This window comes from Mus caroli, unplaced genomic scaffold (genome assembly GCF_978045245.1).
Source record: "Mus caroli unplaced genomic scaffold, Mus_caroli_1 scaffold_12, whole genome shotgun sequence".
Taxonomy (NCBI): Eukaryota; Metazoa; Chordata; class Mammalia; order Rodentia; family Muridae; genus Mus; species Mus caroli.
Window position 1 is genome coordinate 53,717,071 of NW_028227267.1, and position 12,277 is coordinate 53,729,347.

At 40.2% G+C, this 12,277-nt stretch overlaps 1 protein-coding gene across 2 annotated transcripts in view; it reads right to left on the reverse strand.

Annotated features, from left to right (window-relative positions):
* Xpo4 (exportin 4) overlaps positions 1-12,277 on the reverse strand; it is an 88,203-nt gene that overhangs the window by 21,536 nt on the left and 54,390 nt on the right. For both annotated transcript variants that reach the window (XM_021182561.3, XM_085828686.1), the window contains exons 10-13: positions 5,117-5,293; positions 4,412-4,554; positions 3,809-3,954; positions 2,711-2,888 (exon numbers count right to left, since the gene is read on the reverse strand). In XM_021182561.3, the coding sequence (XP_021038220.1) occupies positions 2,711-2,888; positions 3,809-3,954; positions 4,412-4,554; positions 5,117-5,293 (644 nt within the window). The remainder of the gene's footprint in view (positions 1-2,710; positions 2,889-3,808; positions 3,955-4,411; positions 4,555-5,116; positions 5,294-12,277) is intronic.

The following is a 12,277-nucleotide window of genomic DNA, read 5'->3' on the forward strand; positions in this document are numbered from 1 at the left end:
GACTGTGTTGTTGGCTACCTAGCCACCAACACCAAGTGACCTGGAACTGCCCTTCTTTCTTGTTTGTAGTCTTTGGGCACCCATACACACACCAGTCCAGACACACTGGGTGAGGCTGAGCCTTTCTTTTGTCTAGTGGAAGAGAGGCAAGAGGGCAGGAGAAACAGAGGCCAGGCAGTTCTTCAGAACCTTCCTGCCTCATTTCCCCCGTCTATACCAAGCCCAGAAATCAGCAGTAGCCTGGAGAACTCTCAAACCCAAGGGCCAGTTTTTAAAGTCTCCCTAAGACTGAAAATGAACCGCTTCCCAACTTAGCCTGTCAGTTAACTCCACCTTCCACAAGACTCCATAAAACAGCTCACTTCTCTCCTGTAAATCCTGCTCATGAACCCAGCAGACCCCTCTCCTGCCTCTCTGACCTCTCCTCTCCTATGATACCAGTGCCTCTCTAGCCTACAATGCCTCCAGTACCTCTCTACCCCACAATGCCTTTGTTCCTCTCATCTGCCAAGCAGCAGTCGGCCAAGTGCTCTGCCAGTAGATCAGGTGAAGTAATACTCCTGAAACACTCTGCTGTCTTAGGCGTCCCATCCTTAAATCCTATCCAAAGGTTGAGCGGAAGAAACAACTGAGTCAAATACTTTTTAGTTGCTAATATTTCTTGATCAGTACAATACCCTAGTCAAGTTATACTGTTGAACACTTTATATCCCAGCAGCCCTTGGCTTCCCAATCAGTCTGGTATTACATTTGCATCCTGGCTGTAATAAACCAAAAGTCAGCATGATGAGTCAGGCCCTCAAGTCTCACAACCTTCTGCTGTAACCTAGTCTGGATACTACCGATAACTATGGTAACCAGGACCAGACCCACAGGCGGTTTCCCAACTTCCCATTCGTTATACTGGTAATCAGAGTGGGAGTCAGGGAAAGCTCTGAACATGACTTCATCCTCTATTCAGAACTAAGAGCAGCACCCCAGTCTTCTTCAAGCAAAGATGTCTTACAACCCATAAAGGTTAACTTTCCTCCTACTTATTTCTACAAGTCCATCTCCTTTAACATTCTATTTCTCTCGGCTTGGTCTACAATAGCATGCTGGCCATAGCTGCTTGGCCATGCCAAGTATGGCCAGGGCCTTTGCATCAGTTATTTTATTTATTTTATTTTATTTTATTTTTGCTCTAGCTGGAACGTTCTTCCCCTGGGCACATTCAAGACTCTCTTATCAACAACTTTAACCCTCGCTCAGGAGTCATTTACATGACGCTTCTGTGAGTCACGCTACTTAAGACCGCAAGAAGCCCTGCAGGAGTCTGTGCTTCAGGTGCCTGCCCCAGTTGGCTCTTCATCCACAGCACTTCCTGTCTTCTCACAGCTCAGCACTTGTTGGCCAGCTCTCCCTTAACAAGAACTCTAATGAGGGAGTAGATATTGCTTGCTTTGGTCATGAATGTATCCAATGTGCCCATAAAGTTTGCAACCCATGAAGGTACTCAATAAAGAATTCTTAAGAGATTCATTTTCTTTAAGAAATATGAACTACATTTTTAGTATACCAAAGGTTGTTTCTCCCACATATCAAATCAATTTTACTTTTGATAAAAACAACAAAAACCTAGCTATTCTAACACTCCATAGTCTGTGCTCTGAAATATGAAAATGATTTGCTCTCACACTAGTAAAAAGGAAATGGTCCTAATGGTTCCTGCTACAAGAACTAGGACAACACACCTATGGCAGAGCTCGGAAATTACATTCACCAGGATACAAACCAAAGCAAAAATAACAAAATCTAATCACAACAGGAACCTCAAAAGAAAGAAACCTTTTCTTATACTTATGGCAAACAAAAGAATGTACCAATAAAGGAAATAAAGTCCCAAACAATTCCTTGGTATCAGCTTAATATTTGACCTTAAATCTACATAACAACAACAACAACAACCCTGTACCTTCTATTGCAGAGGCCGAAATGTTCTTTTATGTTTGCTTTGAAAAAATAAAGTAAGACAAACCCTTGAGTACCTCACAAAGCAATGCTATCATCGTGTCTCCAAGGCAACTGAGACTCAGACAATGAAGTAAAACTTAAAACCGTTTTCAAATCAATTTTTAAGAATATAATTAATTCAGAATTACCCCCTTCAGTTTCACATTTAAGAATTAATGAAAACACTGCCTTTACTAATAGAAAGACAAATAGCAAATCTTCTCAGACAGGCTTGCTGCCTTGTAATTACTATTGACAGGGCTCTCAAGTTTCACATATTTAAGATAACTATTTCTATAATAATGACAGTTTTCCTTAAGAAGCCACTGGCATATAGCTTCCACTTTCATAAGCAATACATACTTGTTAAGGCTCACCTGGTTTCTAAAAACTGTTTTTCCCTCATGAAGGGTTCCTACACATACATCATTACTGCTTACTGATGGGCAAACACTACATCCTTAATAAATTATAGTGAATGCTGTTTCCAAGTCTTGCATTCAGATTCATTTTACATTTGTTCTCTTCAGTACAGGATAGCCCTGCCATCCGGCTAGCGTGCCTTGCCATCCTTGGGTTTTGAGGCTGCTCTAAGTTCTCGTTTCTTTCACGTATCCAATTCACAGCGCAACGCGCCTACCCCTCCAGTCATCTACCCATCAACTCAGAGGTTATGAGACAATAAATGACAAGAGCGCAGCTATAGAGTTCATATTACCTAATCACAGAATCTGTTCTGCTGTACCCTGGGATGGAAGAAGCCTTTTCTCCTGGAGATCCCAAAATTTGAAGTGTTGTATTAATGTCAACTTCAGATGAATGCTTAATGGAATATTCCATTATTTCTGGAGGTATTAGCGGAGTCTCTCCCTGAGTATCATCAGCTAAGAGGTAGCCTTCAGTTTAAAAAAAATTAAAAATGAACACTTAACAAATCTATTTACCAAAGTGCACTATAAATGCTTTCAGTTTTGATTTATATACATCACATAGGTTGATGTAAAAGTAAATTAAAATGTTAACCTGCTAATTTCAAGATGAGGTGCAGCAACTGTCAATTTCTTAGAAAACTAAAACCCTCAAAAATACAGCAAAGATCAAGGACAAATGGTTTAGTCATCAACCTCATAAAGCATGGTGACATGTAGGCTTTGAAAACTTGAGAAATTTATTGTTAAGTTAATGGGAATTCTGCTATTATATCAGGAATTTATTCATATACAACTTTTTAAAAGTCAAGTGTTTTTTGCTTTGTTTTTTTCCTTGATTACAATACAGAATCACTAATAGGGTCAGTGGTCAAGGAAAAAGACCCTAAAGGTCAGACTGCCTAGACTTGCATTCTGGCTCCAAACGTAACTGCAGTATGACCACTTCTTATACTTTCAGCTGCTTCATCTGTTAGTTGGGAATGATGATGGTGACAGTGATGATGATGGTTAACATCACGGAACAGTACTAATTCCAAGGGCTACAATGTGATCCAAAGGAAACACTTGGCATATACAGGTCCGAATACATGATAGCCAGTGGTGTTTAAAAATTGTCTATTGCTCTATGTCAAACAGTATCTGTATCCAAGACATTCAGCACTATATATGAAGTATATATACTGTTGATGTTTGAGATGGGGTCTTGCTAGGAAGCCCAAACTGCCTTCAAAACCACAATCCTCCTGCCTCAGCTTTCCTTTGGGCTGGAATTACAAGGATATGCCACCACACCCAGCTCTAAATGATTCTTTTTAATATATGAGGCTTCTTTTAGGTTTCAATGATTTCCCAGGCAACTACAGTAGGAGGCAAAGGTAACTAACCTGTAACTAGAATAAGCCAGTGAATGTCCTCATAAAGATCGTCAAGCATTTTGTTGTCAATGGTGCTTGATCCGGGTGAAGCAAGGAATTGTTGCTGATGCCGTTGTAACTGGCCATGGAGTCTTGTTACCCTTTCTTCTAATAAACTAAAAGAGGAAAGAAACAATAGCTTAATCAAGTGCAGGATAGGAAGATCTAGGACAACTGGTAACTTCCATATAACTAAACAACATAAGCTAATATGTTAGCACAAAATACATGTATTTAAAAATATTAACTTACACAACTATTATCAAGAGCACTAGAAGAAACATAATGTCTATTTAAGGACACAGAAGTAACATAACACTTTACAAACAAGCAAGGTTTATAAGATAGGCATTTGAAACTGGTTATCTCAAGTCACTTCTCATGCGTTGTTCTCCATGATTCTTGCAATCTATGCTGTAGTGCCTGGGCTCCAATTGCACAAGCCAAAGAATGCAATCATAGCGTGCTTCTGTCCACTGGGCCCAGCCTGCTGGACAGGGGCGGGCATGTTCAAAGCTCGCAGGGAACTGTGAGCAGCAAACCCTTCTCCAGGGTTTCCTGGTCAGTGGGTACCTTGTCAGAAGAGGCATACAGTGTTCAGCAGCAATCCGTCCCAGCATTCCTACGCTGGCTAGTTGGTCGGAAAACTGATCGCGATCATCCTCTTGGAGCTCACTTATTTCTTCTTCCTCACGAGAGGCCACACCATTGGCAGTCTATTTGGTGACAGGAAGAGAAACAATAAGGAAATACAGCACCACGTTCCATAAGGCATGTGTGTCTGTGACCCTGTCAAGTGGCTTCAGGAAGAGCTGGACAGAGCCAACCTACAGGTGCAGCTTTCTAGGACTCCTTTCTAACATTGCTAGCAGCCCTGGTAGCTCAAAGGGTGAGAATAGCATTGAGGAGAAGGACGGAATGAAATGCTTCTCTGTGCATGTGCTAATAGCTAGCTACATACCTACTGTCTACCTCTTATACTAGGGACTGTCACTTGTCATTAAAGCAGTCTAGCATCTTACGATTCCCTAGTTCATTGAGTATTATTCAATATAGGATGTTACCAGACACCTGGAAAGACAGAAGTGGCTAACTGGAAAATTAAAAGGGAAATGATTATAATGAACAGCCCACATATGAAAATTGGTAGATACAAGGGACCACATATTTCTCAGCAAATCTGAGGGAACCTATGCCAAATCTCCAATGTTTTATGTTGTCTAATATGATCAGACAGAGCCTATAGTAATTTTTCATTCCACCTTGCTTAGGACTTACCAAATTTCTTGTGCCATCTGGAGCAGCAAGGTGACATTGAATATAGGAATTGAACACCTGAACTGCATGCTGCGTGAAAAAGCCTTTATGGAAATGCTTGTCATCTCGGACCAAAGTTAGCCAGGACTCCAGCAATTTATCATATGCTTCCATGTATACCATGTCATCCTTATCAAGCTAAAAGAAAAGACGATTCATTAAACAAGTAGCTAGAGAAATAAAATGGGCATTGTAAGAGGTATGCAGCTATGTGCAAAAACAATCTTTAAAATGCTTTAAAAAAATAGTATTTCCAATTATTAAGCATTTATTACCTTCTAAAATTTCCCTAACTTGAAAAGAAACTATTCTTTGGCAATATGGAATTAATGTTTATTTTTAAAGACTAATTGTTTAGTGCTTTGTGGAATGTATATTTTTAAAATAAAAGTAGTATTAGCTTTTTGATAAGTTAAAAAATAGAATATATAACATAAGTATAATTCTTTTTTTTTTAATTTATTTATTTCATTCATCTGAGTACACTGTAGCTGTCTTCAGACACAACAGAAGAGGGCATCAGATCTCATTACAGATGGTTGTGAGTCACCATGTGGTTGCTGGGAATTGAACTCAGGACCTCTGGAAGAGCAAGCAGCCAATGCTCTTAACCGCTGAGCCATCTCTCCAGACCAATAAATATAATTCTTACACATTTGTTTTTCTTGTACTAGGATAAAACCCCAGTGACATACTGAAAGAAAGAAAGAAAGAAAGAAAGAAAGAAAGAAAGAAAGAGAAACCAAGAGGAAGCCAGGCCTCTCCTCACCCAGCTGAGCCTCTCACCCCATGGTGCAGTGACTGTCATGATCTGAACTATTCAGGTGATTATCTGTAATTTTCATTTCCCATTCTTTCTTGTTCATGAATAGCTAATATTTCTCAGTTAAAATTTCATATTAAAACCACACCACTGAGACATAAAGAAGGAATTTCCCAAGAATAGTTAAGACATACAAATAACAGACTACAAAGCTATTTGTGGTCTAAAATCCCTCTTTAGATTGATCTAATATTCTGCTGGAAAAAACAAACAAACAAACAAACAAACCCCTCCCAAAAAACAAAAACCACTGTACTGAAAAAGCTGCAAAGACCAGGAAGGGGGCTGATGTAGAGAATACCATTGCACCTGAGAAGCTACGGCCTCACACACAGTAAGATGGAAGGCAAGAACTATGCAGACAGCCTCAGGAGGAGGACGGCGATCAAGCTTCCTCTTGATTGTATCAAAAAACTAGAGCTGGCGAGATAGCTCAGTGGTGAAGAGCACTGATTGCTCTTCCGAAGGTTCTGAGTTCAAATCCCAGCAACCACATGGTAGCTCACAATCACCTGTAATGAGATCTGACGCCTGCCCTCTTCTGGTTCTGTCTGAAGACAGCTCCAGTGTACTTAGAAATAATAATAAATAAATCCATGGAAAAAAAAAAAGGCCAAACAAAAAACTACCATAGGAGTTGGAGAGATGGCTCACCAGTTAAGAGCACTGTCTGCAACTCAGTTCAATTCCCAGCACCCACATGGTGGCTCACAACCATCTGTAATGGGGATCCGATGCCCTCGTCTGGTGTGTGAAGACAGCTGCAGTGTAGTCACATATATACAATAAATAAATCTTTTTTTAAAAAACAGTAACTGTAATGCTCATGAAAGTACAGTCAACAAAAACACACGGCACAGTCTGTTTCTGTCTCTGCAGTATGGCAGTGGCTCAGATGAGCATGATTCAAGTATATTACATACACACGTGAAAATCATTCTTTATAGTTAATATACACTGTGCTTTTTTAAAAAAGAAAAAACAAAACACAGATGAAAACCAAAGCACAATGTTGGTTATAAACAATGGGAACAATGGTTCTATTCCTTCTATAATTTCCTCAAATACAAAGAGCTAACATTGGAATCCTGAAGTGAATAGGATCCGTTCTTCCCATAGAAACATCTGTGGCTTGTTTATATACTTAACAAGGCGTGTGCTTTGCAGACATCATTTGTCAAGTCTTAACAGTTTATCTTGCCAAAATAAACAGACTGGTAACATATCTAACAGGACTTAGGAGTAGCACCCTCTGATCTAGTCTCAAAAAGAAAAACGGGGTATTTTAAAGACCTACTATCGTTTTTCTAAGTACATATTTAAAACACGAATCAAAATGTAAAAGTCTTTTTAAAAAATTTAAAACCTTGCACTCGTATTATTAAAGGAATTCTCCATAATGCCTCCATTTAACCCTGCTATTAGGATCATCTCAAGTAGAATACACAAGACCTTACACACTGGATGGTGATTTAAAATAAACACTGAGCTTCTTAGAAAAAACAAAGTTTTGGTTCCCTCTGTACACTAATAAAGTAACTCATCAGACAAAGTGTGAGAAATCTGCTTGATGACAATTGGCAACTGGATCTTCCAGTCTAATCCCAGAGAAGTGAAACCTAAGCTAGTGCTTTTTCATAATACCTTGGCTCTGTTCCATGGCCACTCTGGCCCAGACCCAGAGCCTGCTGGCAGCATGTGGACAGATGACTAAGGGGACCAATCTAGACACTATGTGCTCATGCTCTGAGCACAGTCAGGCCTAGTGCCAGAAGGGCTTTGGAGAGGGGCTTAGAGCTTATGGGACCTACTTGACCCCACTTTACTCCATTTGAAAATGAAGAGGGGAGTAGAAATCAAAACATGATTATCAGCACTTCTCCCTCTGCCTATAACTAGCCTGAAGATGTAGAGAAGTGTGAGGATGCAGTGCTTCAGACACAGAAAAAGGGGACATTTATGCTTTAATAATTTTGAGTATATACTCCCCAAAACAGTGAAATGACAGGAATCTGTTCTGGTCCCTTTCTGACAATGAAAATAATTTCCGTGACTAAAGCCCAGCATCACTCTATAATTGCAAGTACAGGACACTCTGGGAAGGGAAGAGCACAGAGCCCATTAGAGTAGTACGTCTCAGTCTGCGGTGCACACATTCAAATTCCATCATCTGGGAGGCAGGGGCAGAGAGAGAGGAGAGAAAGGAGGAGAGGAGGGAAGAAAGGAGAGAGAGAGAGAGAGAGAGAGAGAGAGAAGGAAGAGGAGGAGGACATGATGGGTAAGCTCACTCTGAGCTACTCTTAGCCTGTCTTGTCTGTGTTCTGTTGCTGTGAAGAGATACCACCAATAGGCAACTCTTACAAAGAAAGCGTTTAATTGGGGCTTGCTTCAGAAGCTTAGAGCATTGTCATGGCAGGGAACATGGCAGCACACAGGCAGACATGGTGCTAGAGAGGTAGCTGAGAGTTCTACATCTCAATCCACTGGCAGTGGGAAGAGAGGGCCAAGCCTGGCTTGGACTTTTTAATACCTTTTCAAAGCCCACCCTCAGTGATACACTTCCTCCAACAGGGCCACACCTCTTAATTCTTCCCAAGTAGCAGCACTCCCTGAGGACTAAGCATTTAAACATGAGCCTATGGTGGCCGTTCTTAATCAAACCACCACACAGCCCCCAGACTATTTTCCTAAGTAAGTATGGTTTATATACATAAAAATATGCAATGAAATTGATGAACAATTAATTTCACAGAGAATTTTATTTTTCAGGATAGCTTGTAAGGAGTTCTTTAGCCTTACCGAACCCCAGAATTTCCAACTTCCAACCTATAAGAACTTTGAGAATAGAAATCAAGTCAACTAGCACAGATGACAGAGAGAAAGAAAGTGCCATGTACACCAGCTGGGATTTTCACTAGCAGCATCTACTTGCAAACATGATGAAAAGACTGTTTGGCAGAACCAAGGTTTATAACAGAAACCTGATCACAGGAGCAGGAGGGGACAGAAGATACCTGTGTGAGAAAGGCGCTCTATCCACACACTGTTTCTTTGCTGGGAAACCCTGACTAATCTCAAGCTGACCATCTTGCTGTCTTAGCCTCCTGAGTGCTGGGGGGGGGGGGGGGTACCAACATGAGCCATCATGCCACACTTGGCACTGTACTTAGTCTGTGTTGGTAATAAGGAGCTGTTCCCTCTGTATTATTCTTTACATTTAAGCAAAGCATGTGTGAATAAAATATTTCACCATGTTTAATCATATCTTATTACTGGCACAATCTCATACACAATAACATACCACAAACAAAATTTGCATTGTTCAATCCAATACCAACAAACATACGGATAAATTATATCTTTTATGTTGTTATTTTACTGTTTTATCATTTAAGTTAAATATGGCAATAATATATATTTTTTTTAAAGACAGAGGGGCTAGAGAGATGGCTCAGTGGTTAAGAGCACTTGGCTGCTCTTCTACTGGCTGGGTTCAATTCTGGCAATGGCATGCCAGCTTACAATCATCTGTAACTCCAGTTCCCAGGAATATGACACCTCACATAGACATACATAGAGGCAAAACACCAATGCACATAAAATAAAAATAAATAAGAGATTTTAAAATAAGAAAGAATATCATATTAGAGAACAGTGAGATGGTAAATAAGCTGTACTCTAAGGACACAATACTTCCCCTGTTTTCTTAAAAGACTTAAAACACCCTTTTAGAACACAAAAATTAACTAACATCCAAGTCACAAAACATTGCATAGTATGATTTGTGATCCAACCTGAGTTAAATATAACAAAACAGTTTCTTCCTTCTCTTTTTCAAGATAGGGTTTTTCTGTGTAGCACTGGCTGCCCTGGAGCTCTGTGGCGCAATCTGCTTCTCAAGCATGCGATTAAAGACGTGCACCACCACACTCAGCTTTGCAAGTCATTCTTAAGGTTATTACTTTAATAATCTTCATTTAAGATGCAATAGTTACAAATTTTCTTCCAAATACTCTTAGAGTCAAAATCATCATTATTTTTGGAAAGAAATATTTTTTCAACATACAAAGCTTAAACAATATTCCCATGTCTCATTTCAGCTTTTCCTACAAGAAAAGAAATGCAAGCATGATGAGTGGGGAGGAGCTAGGATATCCACAGTGTGTGCCTTTCAGCTATCACTGGGGAGGGAGGCTAACCATGCACAACAAAGATCAAGTTACACCAAAACAACATCATCTCCCAGCTTAACCACTGCCTTTTGCTCTCCACTTCAAAGCCAATTTAAAAAAAAAAAAAAAAGGTCCCTTTTATGAGAGTTCCTCTCACTGAGCACAGGCTCCATGCCAGAAAGAAGCCAGGTAAGATAGCGCGCATCTGTTATATCAGCACTCAGGAGTAGAGGTAAAGAAGCCAGGTAAGATAGCGCGCATCTGTTACATCAGCACTCAGGAGTAGAGGTAAAGAAGCCAGGTAAGATAGCGCGCATCTGTTATATCAGCACTCAGGAGTAGAGGTAAAGAAGCCAGGTAAGATAGCTCACATCTGTTATATCAGCACTCAGGAGTAGAGGTAAAGAAGCCAGGTAAGATAGCGCGCATCTGTTACATCAGCACTCAGGAGTAGAGGTAAAAAGCCAGGTAAGATAGCGCGCATCTGTTATATCAGCACTCAGGAGTAGAGGTAAAGAAGCCAGGTAAGATAGCGCGCATCTGTTACATCAGCACTCAGGAGTAGAGGTAAAAAGCCAGGTAAGATAGCGCGCATCTGTTACATCAGCACTCAGGAGTAGAGGTAAAGAAGCCAGGTAAGATAGCGCACATCTGTTATATCAGCACTCAGGAGTAGAGGTAAAGAAGCCAGGTAAGATAGCGCACATCTGTTACATCAGCACTCAGGAGTAGAGGTAAAGAAGCCAGGTAAGATAGCGCACATCTGTTATATCAGCACTCAGGAGTAGAGGTAAAGAAGCCAGGTAAGATAGCGCACATCTGTTATATCAGCACTCAGGAGTAGAGGTAAAGAAGCCAGGTAAGATAGCGCGCATCTGTTATATCAGCACTCAGGAGTAGAGGTAAAGAAGCCAGGTAAGATAGCGCACATCTGTTACATCAGCACTCAGGAGTAGAGGTAAAGGCAAGAAACACAGAATGAAACCCAGACTCTAAAACCCCACCGCACCACAAAACAAAATGGGGCAGGTTGCGGGCATCACAAAGAACTGTAAGCCTCATTTGTCCAAGAAAAAAACTTCTGAATACTTAATGAAGTTGAAAAAGTCTCCCAACAGCCTGAGACCACCCTTCAGATTATCTTCAGCTTCCTAAGCTGTTTATTTACATACTCAATTTTTCCAAAAGTTCCGTAAAGGATTATTTGTTTTCCAGCTCAGTACAACAACTATGCATTATAACTAGTATCCGGAGCCAAGAAAACAAAAGATGACGTGCGTAAGTAAGAAGATCCAATCCGCTCTGGCTGCATTTGTTTCTGACCTTCAGCTATTAGCTGAATATTCTCCAATATACACAAGATGATAAAACATGAAGATTTAACCGCCTTTTAAGGAAATCTGTTTAGTATTTATGCAAGCCACAGGACAGAGACAATCCCCAGCCTTCACCTTCCCTAGGCTTGCCTAATGGGACTTCCACGATTAATGCAAACCTGCAGCAGACAACTTCTCTTGCTGTCCTATATAAGTGGTAGCCAGTTGCCCTTAAAAATAACTGTTAAAAATAACCAGATAAACTGTGAGAATTAAAAGGCATAAACAGCTGTGTGCTTTAACGAAACCTATTAGGTATAGTCTAACTCTGAGTTAGCATGCCTTCTGAGAGGAACTAGGAATATCTGCTTCTTTGAAAGTGGATTTAGCTTATATTACAACATTTCTATGCCAAACTGACAGAAAGCTTCATGCTCAGATAAATTTCAAAGATATAATCTTTAAATAAAAAATATTACATATATTCTAGCCAGTCTACTAAACCTAAGAACCCTCTTTGAGAAGCTAACGGTAGTTTGTGTGTCTAAACAGATGTTCAATATACCAAATCCTGACTCCATCTCACTCAAAAGAGGAAAATCAAGAAACACAAGGAAGCCATGTTACATCAAACTTCACATCTGAGTCTGAGCCCGAGGAAGGGCTTTTAAGCTAAGACATTTAACTTCAATATGGACTTACATGTTTAGAACAGAAATGACTAGCCTGAGAAGTACAAATTTCACATGATGTCTATAAAGAGCCTAACTACACACTACAATCACTCCCAGACCCTAACACTGCAGAAGCT